General features: G+C 38.7%; 1 protein-coding gene across 10 annotated transcripts in view; it reads left to right on the top strand.

The window, feature by feature from the left end:
- The first annotated feature begins 443 nt into the window (after positions 1-443).
- The window catches only part of TRA2B (transformer 2 beta homolog), a 30,813-nt gene continuing 6,988 nt past the window's right edge, over positions 444-24,268 (top strand). Inside the window, exons 1-10 of one of the 10 annotated variants that reach the window (XR_004476055.2) lie at positions 536-733; positions 12,092-12,225; positions 13,270-13,432; positions 15,037-15,225; positions 17,862-17,977; positions 18,320-18,403; positions 19,567-19,626; positions 20,197-20,244; positions 20,336-20,406; positions 20,865-21,275. Coding sequence is in view for 7 of the 10 variants with exons in the window: in XM_033403208.2 (XP_033259099.1) it covers positions 698-733; positions 12,092-12,225; positions 13,270-13,432; positions 15,037-15,225; positions 17,862-17,977; positions 18,320-18,403; positions 19,567-19,626; positions 20,333-20,406; positions 23,882-23,904 (879 nt within the window). In the remaining 3 variants the exon portion in view is untranslated. Of the gene's footprint in view, positions 734-12,091; positions 12,226-13,269; positions 13,433-15,036; positions 15,226-17,861; positions 17,978-18,319; positions 18,404-18,907; positions 18,954-19,044; positions 19,526-19,566; positions 19,627-20,196; positions 20,245-20,332; positions 20,407-20,864; positions 21,276-23,881; position 24,268 lie in introns of those variants that run through there. The other 9 variants (XR_004476054.2, XM_004278456.4, XR_004476053.2 and 6 more) reach the window with 9 other exon arrangements.

The following is a 24,268-nucleotide window of genomic DNA, read 5'->3' as shown; positions in this document are numbered from 1 at the left end:
GGCTGATTTCAGTACATCAAGATCTGGTAAAGTGCTTTGGTATTTAACAGATGCTCAAATGAAGGGTTTTCAGGTAGGAAAGATCCACAACTGAAACTACAGAAAACCAAAGGAAAGAACGGAACCCAATATACGGACCTCCTCCCTCTCCAACCAAATCAAGACACAAAAAAAGAGAAACGAATAAAGCGGAAGAACGGAGAGAAGGATGGGAGAAACGGCGGGCCTCTCCTCCCTCCCTTCCCCCACGCTCCACGACAGCTTCCCAGAAAGTTCCAGAAGAGAGTCAGGCGTGGCCGGTGACATCACGACGCCCCGTGGCGACCACCACTGAGGCCACTGGCGCGCTTTCTTTCCCGCCTCAAAAAGACCCGGAGACGGGGTTAGCGCGGCGCGAGGGGCGGGGTTTACGTCACGTACAGCTCGGGACGCGCCACTGCTGTAAAGGGAAAGCCGAGCGCGGAGGGGCGGAGCCAAGAAAGCGCGCCTTCTGGGAGGGGGTGGGGCCTGGTTAAAGAGCGCCGCGTCACATCCGGGAGACTTAGAGCCCGAGCGGAGGCGGTGCGGAGCGTTTTTCGTCTCAGCGGCTCGGGAACCAGTGCGTGCTGCGGAGCTGCGGCTGAGCCTCTAGGTAGAAGGCGCAAGAGGTTGGCAGCTTCGATTGAAGCACGTCGGGCGGCGAGAGCAGCTAGAAGTCATGAGCGACAGCGGCGAGCAGAACTACGGCGAGCGGGTACGTAGCGGTGGTGCAGGGGGCGGCTGTGTGGTCCCAGCTTCTTGCATCTCTTTCCAGGCCCGTCGGCCTCGGACCGGGAGACTGGGGCGATTTCGACTCCGAAGTCTGAGACCGGGAGGGATGGGAGTCAGAGGTTTAAAAGCCCTAGTGGATAGTGTCTTTATCCGTGAAGGAGGCCGCCGGCGGGTTTAGGTGGCCCTTTACTCGAAACGGCGGTTTTTTCCGTTATGGGGGTGGGGGGGAATTAAAAATGGCCGCTGCGTCCCCTCCGTGGTGGGGGAGGGGAGCGGTATCTCGTTTCGCCGTTGCTCTCCTGTGAAGCCTCGCCGCAGCCATCTTGGGCTGGCGGACTGGGCGCGCTGCCAGAGGCACAAAATGGCGGAGGAGCCGCGCGACAATCTCCAGGCCGCGGGGGACGGGGCGGGCAGAAAGGCAGCGTTCTTTGGGATTTTTTTCCTCAGAATTTAGGTTAAGACAGGATCGTATTCTGGGCCCCGAAAGAATGGGAATCTAGGGTGTTCTTGGGGTCTCTTTTAAAATGGGGAAACTAGTCTGAGGTAGACTAAGTTCTGGACCCGTTAGTTTGAGGGGGTTGCGCGCCAGCTTTGTGTTCGGCCTAAATGGAGTGCTTTTCTTTGATACCGAAAGGGCTTTCAAACCCAAAATCGTTTTCGGTATCCAGAGTAGACCACGGGGTCGCTGAGATTTTCTTGTTTGAGGGAGTAGATTTTTTTCTGCGAGATGGTGGAGGAGAAATTGGCGGGCAGCAATTTACGGCGCCGTTGTTTTCTTTGTTTTGAGGCATTCCTACTCTGTGAAGCACAAGTCGTGTTGGTGCACTTTTTAAAGTGTCCACTCCAAAATGTGGAGTTTGGTGAGGGTTGGATAAACTGCAGAAATAAGGAAGTTCCCGGGCTAAGAAAGCATGATGTAAAGCTTGGTTGCGGGTTCGTGAGTACTAAGATGCAGAAATGTCAGTCTTGCCAGAATCTTGCATATTTGGAGGTTTGTTAGAAGGGTAATAAAAAGCACCATGGAACTTGACTTTTTTTTTTTTTTTTACTTGATGGGATTAAGTTGGGTGTTTTTACAGTTTATCTGTAATTGTCAGGTAAATCTACTTAAATATCTTCTCAAACTCATGAAACAAATTTTAGTTGGTTCATTAGAAGGGCGTTTTTATAGAGAAACTCCTTAGCTCTTGGAGTCTTAGTGAATTTACTGTGTAACTTTGGAGCCAAGACTGATTAATTTGGCTTGAACTAATCAGGCCCCGCCTTTACCTGTGCAGATGAGTATTGGCTTTATATGTTTTTCCGTAAGACGATTGATTGCCACTGTCACCAGTGTGTGTGTGATTATTTTTTAAGCTCGCTCTTAGGGTGAGAAAGCTTGGATCAAGTTCACAAGTTGTTAAAGCTGTGGGTTATGGTTTCTGTCGGTTGAATATACTGTCGAAACTAGGCGTCAGTGTTCGGACTGGAAAGCAAATGATAATTTTAGTCTTCAGCTATTAAACAAAACAATTATAGGATAGTTTTGCATTGTTTTGAGACTACAAAATGACTGGTCTCTGACTAGAGCTCTCAGTTGAATAAACCTGAGTAAGTTACTTGTGATGGTGTGCTTGAGAAGATGAAAAATTCCCCAAAGGAAAGTTAGGGTATTTTTTTACATAAGGGAGGAAACAATTTCAAGAATTAGGTCCTGGTTTGAGACATCTCAAGAGACATTGTCATCCCATTAATCAAGTTTTTGAATTGGTACTTTCTGTTAGTAGAATATACATCCTAGTTATATCACAATCCCGTTACATAGAATGGTGATTCAATAAATTCTTATGGAAGGAGACAAAGTAATAAAAAAATTTAAAGGTACATGTTAAAAATTGATATTTTGTCTTACATAGAGTCTTGACTTCTTGGAAGAGTTTTTCTGAACTCTGACGTTGTGGAGTACTTCCACATTGTTTTCTTTGGCGTTTGTTTTGTATGTAGATTGCTTTCCAGTCGGTTTATTGGAACCTGAAGTGGTTAGACTATACCTAAAACAAATACGTTTGGGACTCCCAAAGAATGCGTGGCAAAACCATAAAGCTCAGTGGGATGATTTAAATATAATGCCATTAAAAACACTAGGTAGAGCACTCAGGTCTGATTGGCTAGAAACTTCCTTTTGGAAGTGCCTGAAAACACTGGGAAAACCGTTGCATTCCATCTTGGACATGGCCTGCTATGAATAGCTTATCTGGAGCCTGAAAAATTAACTTTCATTCCACTCTGAGTTTTCAGACATTACAAATTGTTGATGTAAATCACTAATACTAGTCTAATCAGCTAATGTTAATGGAATCACTAAAATCTTATCAGCTGGAACCACCTCCTGCCCCACCATAGCTACCAGCCCCGCCGCTCTAGACTATTATAAGTTCGATTCCTATACAGACTGGGGTGGGGTGCGAGCAATAAATTATCCTCGACTTGCTTGTTGATAGTGTGTTTACTTTATTGCGTGAATATTGACAGAGTCGTGGTTCCTTATGTTCCTTTGTCTTGTTTTAAATGTGCAGCTAGGGTGCGTTCCTGAATTTTTGTGGTTCGTTTCACACTTTCAGTTATGGCAGAATCTACCTTTTACCTGTATCTGGGATTTTTCATGTCAGAGTTGATAGATTTAAATTAAAACCTGTTTCTAATTAGAGCTGACTTCCCTGATCTGGCCAAATCCATGTTAAAGTAAGATATTCATTTCAAAGTTCTAGTTTTTTCCAGTCATTTCCCAAAATTGGTCACGTTTTTTGCAAAGCACCTTTGGAAAAAAGAGAGGTGCTTTTAGCAGATATGTCATGTCACAATTTGGGAGAATAAGAACATGATAGAGTCATGTAGCCAAGTTTAGAGGTGCATGGTAATGGTGAGAGGGGGGTGGTAAATAAATCTTGTAAGGCCCAATTATGGTCACACTCTTTAGGGTGTGGTGACGTTTGTTCTTGGCACTGGTTTAATGTTCAACCCTCCTAATTTCTTTAGCTTGTACAAATGGGTCTTTAACTAGAGAAACCAGAAACTAAGGAAACGCTATTTGTATGGACCAAATCATTTTAATTTGTCTGCTATCAAGATTGCAATAACTACTCTTGATAGTGTTGCCTATTTTTGTAGAAGTAATGTGTATACAATATAGGTATATTATCTTTAGTCTTATTCTTTGTAGAGATGAATAGCATCTGGATACTATCCCATCAAACTGCCTTTCAGATTCTGCAGTTTATTTCCTCTTCTGCTTAATCTTGGGTTGTCTTTTTGAATTGTTTTTAGCTTCTAACTCTAAATCCAAATTTTCAAAACTAAAATATCAATCTCTTTCTTCCTAGAGGATTAAATTAATGTTGGTGGGAGGAAATAGTTTTGTTTCAGTGTGAGTCTGGTTAGGCACAAGTCTCTTGAAACCAGGTTGAAGAATATTTTTCTTGGTCTTAACTAAGAATGATTTAATGTTACGGATATGGCCTGGAACTAGAAGGTGGCATGTTCATACTGAAATTACAAGTGTTTATAAGGTAAGTACTACTGGTTTTGTGAAAAGATTGAACAGGAATTCAGAAGATGAGAGGTGTGTTAAATGGAATTTGCCTTGTACAGCTTTTTCCCATTCCTTATCTCAAGTAAAATCCAAAGCCTGGTAAATATTAATACTTGCATAGTTGTTGACGTTTTGCCCAAGAGGACAATGCTACAGTGTGTATATCTTTTGAGCCTTAGCATTGCGTGTTATGTTGATCAGTGTTTTACTCATAATTGTATTATTTTCCTATGACCTACAGTGATGTGATTGGGAATTTTAAGTGTTCACCCAATTTAGTTTTTTGGGGGGAGGGGGTCAGGCTTGTTTTTAAGCTGGGGTTGGGGAGTTCTTCATTATAGCAAATTAGTCTTCAAATTCCCCCAAAATCTTTGCTTTGAATTGGGTTTTGGAGGTTACATTCTGATTTTTATCAACAAGATTGCTGAATATGACAGCATGGATGAGGACCCTTTTGGGGTTGTTTTTTGTTTTTTTTTTTGCTTAGATATTAGATTAAAAAGTCTTCTGAAACAGTAAAACATACTTGCGCTTGAATGTTTTATGAATGTAAATTCAGAGTATGTATTTGCAAGAGATCCTTTTAAAAGCTTGGGCTTAGAGCTCATTTAGGCATGTCAGATGACAGTTTTTTCAGAAATTTTCAGTCTTTGAGGATTTTTCTATCCAACCAACCTTCCGGTAGAGTTTAGCTGCAGAAAGAAATAGTATAGTCCGTACGTTGATATGAGCATTGATCTTTATAGCAGATTCAATGAGTTTTTCTTTATCTCCTCCTAGTTTTTAAAATACTACCTTGTCGATCAACCTAATGAGTTTGCACGTTTTTAATGTTACATAAATTCCAGCTGTAGTCCCTAGAATTATTTTAACAAAAATTGTGTTGGTTATGGGACAAATTTCTGCTTATTTGTAAGTAGGATCTCTTAACCATATGTATATAGCATTAGCCCAGTAGTTCTTCTGGTTTTATGAAGTGGCCACTTGAACTTAGCTGAGGTTTGAATGAACCTAGTATTTATATTATCTAGCAGTGTGCTTTGTTCTTCAAATATGAAAGAAGGGAGAATGTTGGGAAGGAGTAATGAAATAGCAGGAAGGCGTCCATATTGAAAACTTGTGGTATCTAGAGCTTTGGCCTCTTCCAGCATCTTCTGCACCTAAGCCCTGTATTTAAACTTTAGGAGGCCTTAAGAGGAAACCTGCTTGGGCATTCTGATTCCACGATTACATTTGTGCTGGCAGTAAACATTTCCCATTACATTTTAGTGATGGATATTAAAACGAATTACTGTGACTCCCTTAAATAAAAAGTTATTTAAATTTTTTCCTGGATTAAATAAGCAATAATTAACATTGAAAAACTAGACTGAAGATTATGGTTGTCTTTTTGATCAGATAGGTATAAAGACTCATCTCTCACTCTCTCTCTGGTTCCCCCCCCCCCCAGAAAGTTTTATTTTCAGAAAAACTAGGAGAGGAAATTGTTAACAGTGAAAGATCGTAAGGTGAAGTTCAGGGAAACTAGGATGTTTTATGAGGGCAGTTATTTTGATTAAGGTGTTCAGTAGACACTATTATACTTTATTGATCTGTTAGGTGATATCGAGTCTTTTTAATAATTTCAGGAGGTGAGCTGTAATTTTCTCCCAATATTGCCACCTTTCAAAGTAGAATTGCTCCTTTGGACTGCAGAAGATTTTAATACTTTGTTCATTGAGGGGGGAGATTTCACCAAAAATTCTTTGAAAACACCACTGTTGGATTCAAGTTTGTTCTGCTTTCTTCATAGCTACTCGCATGTAGTAGTTGGTTGACTTGGTCTTTTTAATGATTTTAGTTCTAAATTTAGTAAGTTGGGCCATTTATATTATAAAATCTCACTAGAGCAGCTTTCTAGCGGTGGGTTGAACACTATAGTCCAAATTTTCAAATTCCCTAATTGTTTTTTTACAGAGCTACTTTTGCAGTTAAAAAAATGTGTGACGTTAAATACATATCTTGCCCTTAGTCACAATTTGTAAACCTCTTCAACCCTCAGCCTTGTCATCATTGTGCAAATGAATTGTCCGTGCTTTCCTTTCTTGCACTTTGTATTTACGTGTCACTTTTTGACTAGAGATGTGCTTTTGACACTGAACATACTTTCTATTGATGAATACGATAAGAAGTGTGAAATGTAATTACAGTTCTTAAAATGTCAGTTGAACAGTAAATGTTCAGTCGTGCACTTCACATTCAGCTTAAGCATGATAAATCTACTTGGAGTAGACAAAAGAGATTGATTATATATTTTAGAGCCAGCAGGAAACTAGTTTCAGTTTTTTGAGCTGCGTATTCTAGCTTTTCTAAAAATCCAAAACAACAAGAGGGATTTTTTTTTTTTCTAGTTTCAGTTTTGGCACTGGATTTTATCCTGGAGTTTTAAAATATTCTTCATCCTGTTCTTTTTCTATTAAGGTTAATGTTGAAGAAGGAAAATGCGGAAGTCGTCATTTGACAAGTTTTATAAATGAGTATTTGAAGCTCAGGAATAAGTGAAGCTGAAATTTGAAAAAATAAAAGAAAGAATGCATGCTAATTATCAGACCAGAAGTCCCACTTGTAGAATATTGAGCAATTTGTGTGAAGTGGGGAAGATGAAAGAAGTCAGAATTTGAAACGGAAGAATGAAGAAAAGAAATAAAAATGAAGTTAAGATAAGAAGTAATCTGGAATCAGAAAGCACTACGCTAAGTAATTACTAGTCTGTTTATGTGTCCCTGTATATTTTGCTAAACATGCATGCATTATTTGTTTAATAGAAGAAATATATACAGGGAAAAGAAGTGCCTTCCAGGGGAAACGTTTAAATTAGGTAATTCTAATTTTAACTTCTTAGTCAAATGATTGAAATGCAACTTTAAAAAATAATAATAACCCTTTGTAGTCAAATAGGAGGCAGGAATGAGCTCTTCAGTTTGGGTAACAGCCAGCTTCATGTTGTCTCCTGGATTTTTCATCTCTAACTTTGCTGGTCCTGGGGCATGAGTGAGTACCTCCAGAGTTGGAGTTGGTGGTCTGTCTTTGCCACCCCCCTGGACTCTTAATGCACAGACCCCTATTCAGTACAGAGCAATATATAGTAGAATGTTTTCTTAAGTTTGTCAGAGTTTTCCTAAAGAATGTCACCAGATTGGTTATAGAACCAAACCCCGAAAATCCAAGCAAAGAATTGGACAGGATAATTCCTTTTGGCGTTTATGAAAACATTAATTTCTTTCTAGATGGCAGTAGTGGAAAGCTATGACCATTTAGGCCCTAACTTTAAGATGCATGTGTGCTAAATTCACAAGATGATTCTTAATTCTTTCTGTTTAATTCTTATTCCAGCTCAATGACTGGGGTTACTGCTAGGGTTACTGCTAAAAAGTTATAGGGGGCTTCCCTTAGAATGAGGTGGGTCACATAAGTGAACAGGATATCTAACTGAAAAGTGGCAAAAATAGTAGTAGGTGCTTTTTTCCCTTTTCTCATTTTCTGTTATTAACACTTAACCGTTAAAATGTGAGAGCTATAGATCATAAAGTAGCTTTATTCTGGTTCCCTACTCCCTCCACTTACTGGGAAAATAGACGCCAAAGTTCTGTCATTTTCCCTTCTGTGTGTTGTGTTTTAGCTGAATAGAAAAAAATGGTGCAGTCTTGTTACTTTCAGTTGGATGGGACAAATGCATGTGTCAAAATAATGCCCAGTAGTAGCCAACCAACAGATGGCTTCTACCCTATTGGGAAAGCCAAGGCTATCACTTGTCCCCGAAATGAAGATAGCCTAAAAAACTTTGAGAGTTGTCAGACTTTACAGCTTTTGGAAAAAGTGGTCTAAATGACATTCTAGAGGAATCCATTTTCTGAGATTTTAGGGCCTGTTAGTGTCAGATTTGTGGTTTTTGTAATATTTCTGTAACTTGCAAGCAGAAGAAACTTAACTTCCATTTATAGGCAATAGTTTCCAGTATTTGTCCCGATTATTGCTTTGTAAAACTTGGCACATGTAAACTAATAACATTAAATTGGTAATGTTGATTTTGCATTCTGAATTACAGTTTAGGCAGAGAGCTGAGGCAAGTGATGTGAATGGATGTTTTTCTATTTAAGCTCATGGATTCTTTTATCAGGAGATCTGAAAGGTCCTTGGGGTCCAAAAGAGAAAAGACCTGTTAGTCATCTAAGGGGAAGAAGCAGTTTGGAATTCGATTATATGGCACAAGCTGGAAAGATGTAAAGCAGAAATAAACATTGATGCTAGTGGAGCATCTCATCCATTCAGGTTCCTCTCCTGCCCTGGCCAAAGCATCTTTGAGTATGAGAGTGCATCCCTCTACCCCTTGTCTGGAGACTATAGGGGAGACGGGCCTCTTATCCTGGGGCAGGTGTAGGTGTAAGGTACATGTCCTCAGGAGGGCTGATTAATGCCAGGGGGCAGGTGGGGGCAGAGAAGGTGACAAAAAACAAGGTTTCAGGAAAATGACTTTGTTGGGGGGAAAAAATCAGATAGGTAAGAAGTATAAAGCTTGAAATTGATTAAATTAGTGAGACTTAACTAAGCATCATGAACACCTATGGTGTTTTTAAGAAATACAGACGCCCAACTCCAGACCTACTAAAATAAGCGCTAGTTAGGGATGTGTTTTTAAGTGCTAGGTACGTTTACTGCATACCTCTAAGAGCCACTGTTCAAAATGTAATTTAGTGCATCTAGTTTTTAAAATGTATGAGAAACCTAGTGATTGGATGGTTTTTCCCACTTCTTTCATTTCTTTCAGAAAGTTTTTCTAAGATATTGCCATTCTCAGAATAGGTAGACACTGGTTGGTATTTTGTTGGAAGGCTGAGTTTGTTTTTCTCTGATGTGTTCCGTATAGATTGTATATTAGTATATGATTAAGATCCAGTCTATAAGAACTTGATTCCCTGAGCAGTTTTCAGGGAATTTTGGCTTTGTTATTCATGCTAACTTTAAGTATATGACCCTTTTCCTTGAGATACTGATATTCAGAGTAGTGCTTCTTTTGGTAGGATTTTAATGTGTTGACATTTATTGTTGTGACAGCCCTGAAAGTGGACTTAGAATTTTCCTTGCGTGTAGGGGCTTTTCCAGCTGGTTTTACAGATTTGACCATGGACCAAGGTTTAAAGCTAACTTTATGCTTTTAGATTTGGCTAATTTAGGTGTCATTTCTTCTAGATAGGCTAAATATCCTTGCACATAGTTAGAAACCAGCTAATGGCCAATGTAACTGCAAAAAGGTTTAACTTTAAGACTACCCCTGACAAGAAAGGTAGGAGGTTAGAGGCATTGTTTTCTGTGTTAGCCTAACAAGTGTCAGTACAGAATGGAAAAAATCTTAGCATTCTGGTGGTTTCTCCTATTCCTGGTCTGAGAAGTGATTACTCACAAAATGCATCTGCATGTAGCCAATTAGTTGTAGAGGTTGAGTGAAAAGTCTTATGATAATTTCACAAATACTGTATCTTTGACCCTTGATCTGCTAGAATTTCATGGGAAAACCTCATTAAGGTTTATTCTGAGGCTAGAAGTACTTTCTTTTCCCTCTTGGTGGACAGACTGGTAAAGCATCTCAGCTTGGAATAAGGCTTTTCTGTTTACTGAAGCGAGAGGCCTTAAAAGAGGATCTTGACTTTTTCTACTCTTCCTTCCTTTTTCAGATCCGTAAACTGATTTCTGTTAACTACAGTTACTTTATTGGTAATCTTTTAACTCTTATTGTGAGGCACCCATATTCTCTTCCTGCCAGAGCAAATTGTTTTCGTTGGTTTCCATTAAAAGTCATAATCATTCCATGAAGTAATCTTTCTAGCATTGGAGTAAACAAAGGTATTTAGTAAATAGCTTTTAGGTCCCTGTTTCTTCCTTCTCTTCTAGATTAGCTTTTGCCTGTTGAAATGATGGCAGAAAGTGCATCCCCAATTTGAGAACTTCTTTGTTCGAGGAGGAGGAGGTGGATTGTGCTTTAAAATGTCTCTTCAGAATATTTGCCAGAGAAAGCCAAGGGATTGTTGGTTGGGGTCCCCAAACCACTTCTAACCGCTCCTTGATGGTAAAAGCAGCTGTTTTCACTAATAATTAGGGACCATCTTTGAATCTCTTCACTAACTCGTGGCAGGAAGGAGAGGGGGCTGTCATGTTTCATGTCACTTTACACCATGTTTCATAATGACTGAAATCTTACTGTAAAGTTTCTAGAGTTGTTTTGGGTGTAGAGACCAGAACTCCTTTTGCCCACTGAGTTAACTCTTATGGTCCCTGTTCTAAACTTTAAGCTTTAATTTGTCTCTTCTGTGCTGCATCATAGGAAGGATCTTCCAAATTTTCTCCATTATGTTCTTAAGTCACAGAACATTCTAAAATGTTTTGGGCTGTGATTTAAAAGAATTTTGTATCTTCTGTCCTTTGAAGAATGGCCAGTGTATTTATTCTGAGGGTCTACCACACAGGGAGGTCTCTTGTGATAACTTCTATGCAGCTTCAACATTGATTCTTACCCCTACAGTGACTTACCTGTAATGTTGATTCCTTTTGAGTCTGGCTGTTTATCCTGTGTTGGGCAGGAAGTTCATTAGACTAATGCCTTTTAATTTGCTGAAGATGGATCACCTGGAATAAAGGTTGTCTTGGTTTGATGATACCTTGGTTAGCTATCAGACTGAGTGGATTCTCTTGTCCATTCCACTATTTCTGTTTTGGTGTCTTGGCAGAACCTTTCCCTAGGTCCAGTTCTTTCTATACATGTTTGCTTTTTCCACTAATTATATGCCTTTGGTTCACTGATGAACTAGTTATCCTGTTTACCCATTTCTTTGCTAGTTTCTTTTAGAAATCTTTTTTGTATTACCTACCTACCAGCTAGTTCCAGTTATGATAGGGGAAAGCTTGGGTATACAGTATATACCTAGATTTCCTGAACTTCCCTTCCTAAACCTAGATAAGGAACCCATGATCTAAACTGTTTTGGTTTTAATATGTCCTTTATGTAACTTTTCTAACTGCTTATTCTCAGTTCCCCATCAGTTGGCACTGGCTTATCTACACTTAGCTGAGTAAGATCTCTGGTACCCTCTTAATTCTTACCTCTGCAGTTAATTCACTGCCTCTCTGCTATAGCTCCATCTGGTTGCTTTGAGCTATTTAAGGGCTTCCTACCATGGTTAGGTGGACAGGCTCTACAGATCTAGTGTCCTTCAAGCTGGTCCTTGCTTTCCACTAGGTTTCTACCTTTCTCTGGGACTTGAAACAGTTACCGTCCTTGTCTTTTTTCCCCACTCAGCAGTAAATAAAACTTGAATATACAGTAAGTTTTAATTAATTTCATAGGGTTTTTTTTGTTGATGGCAACTTGGTTGAAATAGGTGTGAGGTATAGGTGTCATAGTTAATAAGGTTCTTTCTCACCCTAGTCTTTATGGAGTAACATTCCCAAAACAATCCTTGGGCAGTTCCCTTAACTGCTTGGCTTTGGCACCCATTTCTGAAGAGTGGGGTCAGTTAACTCTTACCCCTGCTCCCTAAAAAAAGGTGGAAGTTCAAGTTAATTGGCTTATGTCAATTGGAGCAACGTAACTATTATACCAGGTATATTCAGTTCCTGCCCTTACCTATGTTTTCTTATCTTGGAAGGGGATTGCTTTCCCTCACCATTTATCTCACCACAGCTTATTTGTTTTTAAAGTTGCCCAGAAAGTATACAAATTAAACTTTTGACATCTACGTGTAGGAATCCCGTTCTGCTTCCAGAAGTGGAAGTGCTCATGGATCTGGGAAATCTGCAAGGCATACCCCTGCAAGGTCTCGCTCCAAGGAAGATTCCAGGCGTTCCAGATCAAAGTCCAGGTCCAGATCTGAATCTAGGTAAGAAAGACTGTCTTGGGATTTTCTTGTTACTCTTAGCTTTCAAATTGGTGTGTGCTTTTGTAAACTAGGAAGATAGAGAGGGTCAGTTCATTTGTTGGCTTATTTAATATTGGTACTAGAAATGAACTTAGTCGTTAAGATCTGGGAGATAGAAGACTAAGTGGTTAAGAGCCTGGGTTTTTGGCGTTAGGGTTCAAATCTTACCTCTATTTTTTTCTGGCTTGGGCAGATTACTTAACCTTTTTCAGTCTTAGCTTCCTTATCTATAAAAGGCGAATTAGTAATAGTACCAGTTCTTCAGAATTGTGAGGATTCACTATGAGTTTTAAGTGAACTGCTTATTAGTATGGCAAATAGACTGCAGAATATTGGCTTTCAGTAACTGCAATTCTTGATAAATAGGTATAGTCTAGTATGACAAATGTATGTATAAAACAAAAACACCTTAATGCAGCGCTATTTTTTTTTTTTTAAATGTTCGTCAAGAGTAAGCTATACATCTTGGTTTGCCCAGGTCAGCCCCAGTTTATGCCGATTGTCAGGCATAATTAACAGCGCCCCCTTTCTCTCTTACAATGTATATCCTCCTTGGTTTAAATGACAGTTCATATAATCACTGTAGTTAAGAGCAACTGGTTTTAAAACACTGCTGGAGAAAACTGTGATGGTGATTTTATCTTAAGTGAATAGTGGGCATAATGCAAGAAGCAGAAAAATAGAGGGTGGTATTCTGAGGGGTAAAGGTGGGTGCAAATCAAGCTAGTATGAAATGCATGTTTTATGGTTTTTGAAAGATAATTGTGTTAAGTTTAATCTCTAAATTATTTTAAGATATGATGGAAGGGAACTTTAGCTGGTAGTGGTTTTTTGGAACTCTTCCTAGCAGAGTAGAAGTGACTATATACAGAAGAAGAGTATCGATCCTGCTATATGCCTGAATTGTGTGTTCCAACTTTTGTAGTTTAACTCTAGAATAGAGTATTGAAAGCCATATCTTACTGTTAGCTATTTAGTCATAACCTTGAAGCCTTTGTCTTTCAGGTCTAGATCCAGAAGAAGTTCTCGAAGGCATTATACAAGGTCACGATCTCGGTCCCGGTCCCATAGAAGATCCCGTAGCAGATCTTACAGTAGAGATTATCGAAGACGGCATAGCCACAGTCATTCTCCCATGTCTACTCGCAGGCGTCATGTTGGGAATCGGGTAAGATGAAAAAAATGTTTTTAAAGCAGTGGACTGTTTAAAGCCGCTTTATGATAATACATAATATGTTCCCTTTTTTTCTTTTGTTTGATGTTAGAACTGATATTATTTGACAGTGGAGCTTTAGCATGAGTTACCTGTAGTGCCTTTTTAGTGTTTCGAGATTGTCTCTTTTTAAAAGATACCACCCATGTAATTGTCTATATTTGTGCTATTGATCACATTTAAGATATTGTCACATTAACAAGGTATTGTCATATTAACAGCACATCAGATTTAAAAAATCTCCATTATACATTACTATTATTACTATTAGTACACTAGATCATAGGTCTGTATGTTTCATACTAATGTTAATTTACATTTTCTGGGTTTGTTTTAATACACTTTACAGACTGCTGTCCTGATTTTCTCATTTACTTTTTTTTTTTTTTTAAATTCTTGGCTGTGTTGGGTCTTTGTTTCTGTGCGAGGGCTTTCTCTAGTTGCGGTAAGTGGGGGTCACTCTTCATGGCGGTGCGCGGGCCTTTCGCTGTTGCAGCCTCTCGTTACGGGGCACAGGCTCCAGACGCGCAGGCTCAGTAGTTGTGGCTCAGGGGCCTAGTTGCTCCGCGGCATGTGGGATCTTCCCAGACCAGGGCTCGAACCCGTGTCCCCTGCATTGGCAGGTGGCTTCTTAACTACTGCGCCACCAGGGAAGCCCTCCCATTTACTTTTAAGCAAGTTTCTTTCAGGTATTAAGGCTTTTTTATCTTCCACAAGAAGTTCCAGATGAGATGGCATTTAGTGTGTTCATATTGTGGTTTCATTGTATAATGTAATGCAAGTAGATGTAAAGGGAGTGTTTGTTTTTGAAAGTGCGATGGAATTTGACTGCAGTAAATATGTATGACGTAAATGAAACCTTTAGGCAAATTCATTACGGCTACTGGAGTGTCAGCGACATTTGGTTCATTATTTTCCTTACGGTAATAATTGCAAGCTACTTATTAATACCTGTTAAATACAGTTTGGTACTCATCTTTGGTTACATTTATGTGTGTGTGTATGTGTATATATATATATAAACTTAATGTATACAATGTTTCTATAGAAATAAAATCGGGCTGAACATGCTCTTCTATATCTTTTTGGCAATTTCGAGCCTCCTATTGCGTGAGTGGTATATCATAACATTTTAACAGTATGCTGTTTTTCCCCCCTCTGGCTTATAGAGACAGTGCTATTCTGATTATCAATATGTGTGCATATTGTTGAGTATGTGGCCATTTCTTAGAATAAAGCCCTAGAAGGTGAATCCCTTGGGCAAATTGCCCTCCAATCTCCCCCCCCCAAAAAAATGTCATGTGCTTTTCACTAGTATGAGCTGCTGTTTCCCGTCCACTTACTAAGTTGAGCTTACCCCTTTTGCGGTCTTTTTTACATGTTCTTAAACATGCTCATGGTGTTGCTGTAATATTAATTTTAGAATAGCATTTTATTTCGTCGTTTATTATCTTTTAGGGTTAGTGTGACATTTTTGGCTAATTTATGCATAGTTTCTTTTTTTTTAACTTTGATTTATGACACGTTTTAAAGTTGAAAATCCATTTTTCTATTTCTAGGCAAATCCTGATCCCAACTGTTGTCTTGGAGTATTTGGATTGAGCTTATACACTACAGAAAGAGATCTAAGAGAAGTGTTCTCTAAATATGGCCCAATTGCTGATGTGTCTATTGTATATGACCAGCAGTCTAGACGTTCAAGAGGATTTGCCTTTGTATATTTTGAAAATGTAGATGATGCCAAGGAAGTAAGTAAAAGTCTTGTATGTTTGTAAAAATACCAGTCCTATTTTTAACTATTTTTACTGGGATAAGGACAGTTTTTGCTTTAGTAACTATATATAGCTTGAGCTAAAGGAAATGCATTCATTTGGGAACATACACTGATCAATATTGAATTTTTTAAAAAACCTAATGTGGACATTTTCAAATATTTGTACAGTAACAGAAAAGTATGACAGTTTGGTTCTATATTCCAACTCAGTCCTCTCCACCACATTTGAAGTAAATCCCAACATAGTCAACTGTTTCCAGGTGTGGTATGTGTCTAGATACAGATATTTCTAAAGTATAAGAATATTAATACTCATTTGGAATATTTAATCACTGTTTATATCAAATTACTTTTTAAATTTTATTTATTTTTGGCTGCGTTGGGTCTTCGTTGCTGTGTGCGGGCTTTCTCTAGTTGTGGCATGCGGGGGCTACTCTTCGTTGTGGTGTGCAGGCTTCTCATCCCGGTGGCTTCTCTTGTTGCAGAACATGGGCTCTAGGCATGTGGACTTCAGTAGTTGTGGCACACAGGCTTAGTTACTGTGCAGCATGTGGGATCTTCGTGGACCAGGGCTTGAACCCGTGTCCCCTGTATAGGCAGGCAGATTATTAACCACTGCACCACCAAGGGAAGCCCCCAAATTCCTTTTTTTAAAAAAAAAATTTGGCTGCATTGGGTCTTTGTTGCTAGGCACAGGCTTTCTCTAGTTGCGTCGAGCAGGGGCTACTCTTTGTTGTGGTGTACAGGCTTCTCATCGCAGTGGCTTCTCTTGTTGGCAGAGCACGGGCTCTAGGTGCGCGGGCTTCAGTAGTTGTGGCGCATGGGCTAGTTGCTCCGTGGCATGTGAGATCTTCCTGGACCAGGGATCAAACCCGTGTCCCCTGCATTGGCAGGGGGATTCTAAACCACTGCGCCACCAGCAAAGTCCCCCCCAAATTACTTTCTAAAATGGAGAAGAACATTAAAAAGTGATAAAGCTATGACTCTGACTCAGGAGAAAGGAACTGGTTTTGAATGTATACTAGCAAGTGATTTTATATTTAGAGTTAAGTTGACTTGAGGCAAAACATAGGAAGTAATTTTTTGGGGGGCTGTGCTGCATGGCTTACGGGATCTTAGTTCCCCGACCAGGGATTGAACCCAGGCCATGGCAGTGAAAGCACTGAGTCCTAACCACTGGACTGCCAAATTAAATTTTTTTTATTATGTAGACTAAAGTAAAAATTCAGTGTGAGAATCTAGGCCACATTTAAGAAATCTGGACTTTAGATACATACAGTATAAGGAAAAGTTGAGAAACTTAAATGACAAGCCATCTGAGGTCAATGTTGAGATGAGTAACTGAGTTCTAAATGAGATTATATGGTTATACATTTTCTTTTATATGTATATATAACTTTGTCAAGATTATACTAATTTTTAAAAACCATAGATTTTAAAATAAAAAGCTGATCTACTAAAGGAAGAATTGAAAGCTGAATGCAAGTAATTATAAGTTAAGAGATTTAATAGATTCTTTAAGATCTCATTCACTTCATTTTGGTAATAATTGAACCGTATAGGCTTCCTGGTTTCCCTAAATTTTTTTTTTTCTTTCTTTTTTTGCTACAGGACCAGAGTTCACTTTCTGAAAGATCGCATATTTTGTATCTGAATCAGTAGTGCCAGAAACTGTCTTGAGGCAGAAACGATCAAACTAGAAAATAGCATACTTAGAATTAGACGTTTAAATTCTATTTAGGTGGAGGGGTGTTTCTTTAAATTGTGAACAAACTGCTATGTCTTTGGGATATTTTTTTCTTAAGTACATACTGTTTTATTTAGTCTGTGTTCTAGATAAAAGAACTATATGTAATTCAAGCTTTCTTCATCCCAACCTTTTGCTTCCATAGCAGGGAGCCATAAACTTCTGTAAAGGATTAGACAGTAAATATTTTGGGCTTTGTGCACCATAAGATGGTACGCGGGCCTCTCACTGTCGTGGCCTCTCCCATTGCGGAGCACAGGCTCCGGACACGCAGGCTCAGCGGCCGTGGCTCACGGGTCCAGCCGCTCTGCGGCATGTGGGATCTTCCCAGACTGGGGCACGAACCCGTGTGCCCTGCATTGGCAGGCAGACTCTCAACCACTGCGCCACCAGGGAAGCCCACCATAAGATCTTAATGACACCTTTTCAACCCTGTCAAAGTAATGTAAAAGTAGCCATATAATATGCAAATTAATGAGTGGAGCTATCTTTCGGTAAAACATTTATGGTCACTGATTTTGGATTCCATTTATGATGAAATACTATTGATTTTCTTTCCCCTCACCCATTTAAATTCTTAGCTCATGTGTCATAGGTTGACAGCTATGTACTGCTTTAGAGCTACAAGCACTGTGTTAGATAAAATATTTCATGGGTTAAATTGGCTTTTGTGGTTTTTTTGGGTAAGCTTTTCTGGGCTAGCTTTTATAAATAAAGATTTAATAGGCGGAAAAGCCTATTAATAAGCTGTCAGGCATAATGTTCTGGCCTAGCTGAAACATCCAGTTGGACCCTGTTTATAGCTGTTGGATAATTTGGGGCTTTGTCCAGGGTGTATATAACAACTTACATATCTTTTGAAGGCGAAAGAGCGTGCCAATGGAATGGAGCTTGATGGACGTAGGATCAGAGTTGATTTCTCTATAACAAAGAGACCACATACCCCAACACCAGGAATTTACATGGGGAGACCTACCTAGTAAGTTTATTTTCAAGGTTGTTAAAAATACTGACAGTTCAGTTTGTTCAGCTCCTCCAAGAACTACACGTAGTTAGGGGTGGGGGGGATCTGGCATTTCAAACTGGCTAAAACTCAAAGTCAATACAGTATATTCAGTGGAAACATTCTGTCGGTACCACACATTTTGATTGGTATCATTTAATAGATCACATCCCATTTTTATCATAAATAAATGCCATAGATTTGGCTTTGCTGGGTAATTGATTTTCACCAGACCATTTTTCCCACGCTGGAAACTTAACCGTTATTATAGGTAAGATTTTTTAAGTTCGTACAAATCTTACTTACTGTTGTTCATAGTGGCAGCTCACGCCGTCGAGATTACTACGACAGGGGATATGATCGAGGCTATGATGATCGGGACTATTACAGCAGGTCATACAGGTAAGTTAAGCATAATACTAAGTTTAAGTTGCCAAAAAGTTGAAGGTCACGCCAGGTCTTCTCCTGAATCAGTTGCAACATAATTTAAGGCAGCACTATACATACCTGAGTTTTAGTCTTTGATACAAGTCATTACCTTTAATACTAAGATCCAGGCCCAGAGTTTACACTAGTTTGTTTTGGCCACACCATGCGGCATCTTAGTTCCCTCACCAGGGATCGAACCCAAGTCCCTTGCATTGGCAGCACGGAGTCTTAACCACCGACTGCCAGGGAAGCCCCTAAACTAGATTTTATGATTATGTGTCTTTTTAATTTATCTTTGTATGTATATTTTTTAAACACCAAGTTGTAAACCAACTGAAATCCTTGGTTTCAGAACATGACAGTGAAAACAATTATAGACCATACTTCAGTTTTTTCCCCCTTTTTTGTTTTTAAAGTGAGTTTCATAAGCTGTGTTTTGAATGTCATTGCTTTATAAAGCAATTTTTCGTATCTAAGGAATCGTGCACTGAAGGGCAGGGGAAATTGATTCTTGGAAGAATCAAAGAAGTAATTATTTAAGGACAATAATTAGTGTAACAATGGGTAAGAAGTTTATTACCAAAAATATTGATATATATTTTGGGGTTTGGCAGGGAAATGTTCATGACACTGGGAATACTTTGAAAGGCAAAAATGAAGTAAAGTTCTCTATTTTATTAGCAACAGCAGGTAATTCAGACCCTTCCTTGCTTGTCAAAATGTAAATTGTGTAAAGTATTGACCACAACAGTTAATCCTTGACACCTTATTTTAGTGTGGTGTTGAGGTGTGGATGTCGTCTTTTGCACACTATTCAGTAATGTTTTAAGAAGTTGACAGTCCTGACATTTGATACTGACAAAAAGAAACTTTCTTAAAAGTGGCATTTCTGTACTGAGTGACACTTAAGGGATTGATTTTTGGAAGCTGCAAAGATTAGGGTCTTAATATTTTAATTCATGAGCATTTACTTTTAATGATATTCATTTTAACCACCAGGGAGAGCTCTATGCCAATTTGTAAAGAGGTGGCAAAAGCAGCTAGCTTTCACTTCTGCGAGTTTTAATTTTATTGCATGAATTGTGTGTACTTTCAAAAAATTTTTAAATGAATATGTTGCTTTTCTGCCTTCACAGAGGAGGAGGTGGAGGAGGAGGAGGATGGAGAGCTGCTCAAGACAGGGATCAGATATACAGGTATGCCAGGAGAAGATTTAAAATCTGTACAAGAGTAGAATGGCTCACATAAAGACATCTTCGTTATTAGTATTTTGGTAAATTATAGTTGGCATTACACAGAATTGGATTGCATGAAGTTTATGAATATACTGTAACTGAAGCCAAATGACAATGTGTACATGGCTTAATTTGTGTGTTCATAGAAATTAATTGCGCTTACACTAGGTCATTTACTCAGTGGTACCATTTTGTACCTTAACATGAGATATGGCAGAAACTAAGTATTATTCCTGATAGTTCTATTAGCTTTTTATAAGTATTTCAGAATAGTGAGTATTCAAGTTGATCTTTCTTACACAGAACTAAATCACTTTGAAGCACTATGAATGAAATTTTGTTTTGGGTGCTCATAGGGTATAATTAGTGGTAAAGTTTTTTTTTCTCCTTCTCTAAGCCATTTTAAATTCTGTTAAGTATAATGTTAATTAGCAGATGATCAGTGGATCAAATATAGCAAGGAGTATTCAACCTCTGATAGTTTGAGGGGTTATTTGGTACTGGGCCTGATAGTGTGTGCTTCATTCTCAGGACTAAAACAGACCTTGAAATCCTGTGACTAATGCAATATTTTTCAAGGTCAGTGAGGGTCTTTTAGTTTTGGAAAGTGACAAAGGGATCATATATAATCTCGGTAGTCTTAGATGGTGTTGACATTTGTTTACAGAAGACGGTCACCTTCTCCCTACTATAGTCGTGGAGGATACAGATCACGTTCCAGATCTCGATCATACTCACCTCGTAAGTTTTTATTGACTTACATGATTGTTTATATGTTGTAATAGCATGGCTTGCTGTGACTTACCAAACAGCAGATAATGGGTTAATTCAATTAGTTTTATCTGTATTTCTCTCCAACTTTTGGTTTAAGGAAGTATAGGAAAACAACCCTTGGATCTTACTGTTGTTGCTTATGTTCTGTCATCATTTGTAGCTTTTCTTTTTAGGAGTCCTTGTTAATGTTTGTACAGCTTGGAAACATTTGAGTGACTTAAAACCTTAGCTTTCAGCTATATACTCCCAGCTATTTCTGTTTAACATTGGTCGTCTTAGTGAAATCTTTATGTGAAGGTTTTCCTCTATTTTCACAGGAGAGAATCTGGTACATAGGAATTTCCTGATGGCAGAGTAGTTTAAAATGCTCAACATTAAAAGTACACACTTGAGTATTGAAGAATATTTATTTCTTTTCTTCCTAGGTCGCTATTAAAGCATGAAGTTGAAGACTTTCTGAAACCTACCCTAGAGTTGGGATATTGTTTGTGGACAATATTTTTTATTGTCTCCTGTTTAAAAAGTGAACAGTGCCTAGTGAAGTTAGGTGACTTTTACACCTTTTATGATGACTACTTTTGGTGGAGTTGAAATGCTGTTTTCATTCTGCATTTGTGTAGTTCGGTGCTTTGTTCAAAGTTAAGTGTTTTCAGAAAAGTATGTTTTGCATGTATTTTTTTACAGTCTAAATTTTGACTGCTGAGAAGTTTCTATTGTACAAAACTTCATTTAAATGGTTTTTCTACTGAATCCAGGGTATTCTGAAGATCGAAGCCTGTGTGTAAAATGAGCTACCAAATGGCAAAAAGCAACAATAAAGTTTGGTTTTTACTTTTCTTTCTAACATATCAATGGTTAGCAGAACTGTTCAGAATAGACTGTCAGTAGTAAATTCAAGACAAAAATGCCCGTTTTCCTCCAGTCCATAAAACATAACCATACTTAATATACCTGCAATTAAGTGATAAAAATTATGCTCTGTAACTCTATACTGCTAGTATTAGGCCTAAAGATCTTTCAATACAGCTAATACTTAATATAAATGTGAATTTGTCGGCGTTTGTATAATCTGTGTTATATATATAGCAGGGAGTAAGATAAGAGTTACACAATGAATGCCTTTAAAAGGCTATTTCTTAAAGCTGTTACAAGGGGATAATGGTATTTCAACTAGTTATCAGCAAGTGACAATACATTCCACCACAAATGTACTCTTGTTCTTCTAGCTTTTAGATTATATGGAAAAACTGGGTGCTTTAGGGTTTGAGAAAGAGAGAAGGGAACACTACACCTGTTGTGGATGAACTGAAGACTTTGCCTGTTCATTTTTTAAATATTATTTTCAGGTCCTTTGCTTACCAAAGGAGGCCCAATTTCACTCAAATGTTTTGAGAACTGTGTTTAAATAAACGCAAATGAAAAGAGTAAAAGGCTGGTACAACTCAGTTTATAAAGATTTTGTTTTAACCTTGCTACATATATAATTAAGAGTTCTTTTGGACTCAGTTGTATTCTTTTTTGTTGTTATTGGTGTTCTAAATAGATAAATTGTGTATTCCTGGCAGATAAATCGAAGTGAGTAACTAGGTATTGGAGTGATCATCTCCACTTGCAGATGGTGTTATATTAAAATAACTCTAGTCTCCACACTTGCCCTGAAGTTACCTGAAATGCACATTCTTCTTAGTTTATTTTCATGGTCATTTCTAGCGAAATTGCTATAGGCAGGTAATTAAAGTTTGTTAGCCTGCTGACCTTTGTATTATTACTTAAATACAGTATAGTGCGTCCCAGGTACTTTGTAAAGCACTTCCCATATATTAATATGTTCAGTCTGCATCAATCAAAATGGTGTAGTAATTTACCTTAGGTCAAACAGCTGTTAAAACAGCAATGCTGGGATCTGAACTTGACCAGTCTCAATCCATACTCTGTACTCTTAATCATGATGTCATTCTGCCTCTAACCTGGGTAACCAGATGATTAAAAATACTGGTAATGGAGTGTAGGCATTATTTGTAGGCCTAAATTTGCCAAACTTACTGGACAGGTAGAGATAGGCTGAAGAGTGGTGAGACTCCTTTCCTCTTCTGAGATAAGAAAGCAAGTAGTAATCTGTTAGTGTGCTATGATGGTAGTTACCTGGTTTACAAAAAGGGTTTTTGTAAGCCATAAAACAGTGTATAAGCATAAGAATTGAAGACCATGCGTATGGAAGGTGTAAATGGTCACTTCCTCACAGTAGAATTTGGTACAAACAGGTCCCTTTAAGACTTACTGTTCACACTATGGAACATTTTGTTCCCATAATTAAAGCTTTCTTACATTTAATTGCCAACCTTTTTTGTCACTTTTGGGGGGATCTCAGAATACTTTCCGAGTGTATCTGATCAACTGTTGCTGCATAATCAGTCATTAAAACTCAGGCACACAACAGGTACTTCCACTGCTGATCTCATCCAGGCTCTCATCTGTAGGACAGCTGGGGTTGACTGATAGACTGCAGGTGTGTGCATTTGTTCCACATGGCTCAGCCTCCTTGGAAGAGTGAGCAAACCAGCACATTTCTCACTGTGATGTGGAAACACAAGATCATGACGTTCAATCATCCAAGTACATTTTCAAGCCTCTGCTTGTAATAACATTACATCTTTTCTCATAGGCAAAAGCAAGTTTTCCAAGCTGGTATTAGATAGGTGTCATTTTCTCAGCTTCCCAGCATGCAGACCTGCCATTGGGATATTCCCCAAGCTGAGTCCTGCTGAGAGGCAGAGCCCACCTAACACCATAGATGCCCCAAATCCCAGATGCTTGTTTACCCATTCTTTGCATCTACAGCATATGCCTGTGAACTAGGCATGGTCAGTCAGGTGTATGCAAACTTTAAACCTTAAACCCAAGAAGTAGGGATAGTAGAAAATTATTCAAGTGAGTAGAGTGGATAGTAAGTGCCTTAAAGATGTCAGCAATATGTGAGAGGGAGTGGAACTAGGGGATAGGGAGGTGGTTATATCTCTAGCCAGCAGATTCCTTATCTGGTGTCAGTGGCAGCAGTGGGACAGGCTGGTGTCCACAGTTTGGCAGTGGTGATGACCTCACTGGACTGACTTCATGGTGTGGCTAAAACTTCCTTCCAAGCCTGACTCTCCTTTCCTCTTGCAGTCTGCAAACTTAAAAAGACACCAAAAATTTCCTGTATCTGCTTAAGTCAGCTGGCATTTTTTATTTATAATCAAGAATCTTGACTGATAAGTAACTCCTTGTCATTTTGTGATGCTTAATTGGTAGCCATCTCTAGTCTCAATTTGTATTCCCTCTAATCCATTCTTCATTAAGCGGTCAATGTCTTAAGAGGTATATCAGATCACATCATCCCTTTGTTTTAAAATCCTTCAATGGTTTCCTCTTGCATTTAGATATAAATCCAAATTTTCTTTTTTAGTGACCTGCAAGGACCTTCACTAACCCCTCAACCCACCAGGTCTCTCCAACCTCATCTTGCAACTTTCCTTTTGGATACTAGAAGCAGGAGCTTCCTCAGCTTTAGTAAACGAGTAGAAATTCCAACAATAAGCCACTTGTGAAGAGGAGAGGAGCAAGGAGGAGGCAAGATGGAGACAAGACTTGGAACTGAGTATCTATTATGGTACTTTTTAGGCTTGGGACCAATTCCCTAATGCTGATTCTTGCTTATTGCCTGCTTGACCTTTATAATTACAGTTTTTTCAAAACAGTTTAAAATGTAAGCAGCTTAAAAATTTTTGACCTTTAAAATATTTTTAAATGAATTTCCTGAAGCTATTAAAAGCTGAGTCTCCTTAAGGTTAAG

This window comes from Orcinus orca, chromosome 5, assembly GCF_937001465.1.
Source record: "Orcinus orca chromosome 5, mOrcOrc1.1, whole genome shotgun sequence".
NCBI lineage: Eukaryota > Metazoa > Chordata > Mammalia > Artiodactyla > Delphinidae > Orcinus > Orcinus orca.
The sequence above is the reverse complement of the archived record's forward strand: the minus strand, read 5'-3'. Positions and strand labels throughout refer to the sequence as shown.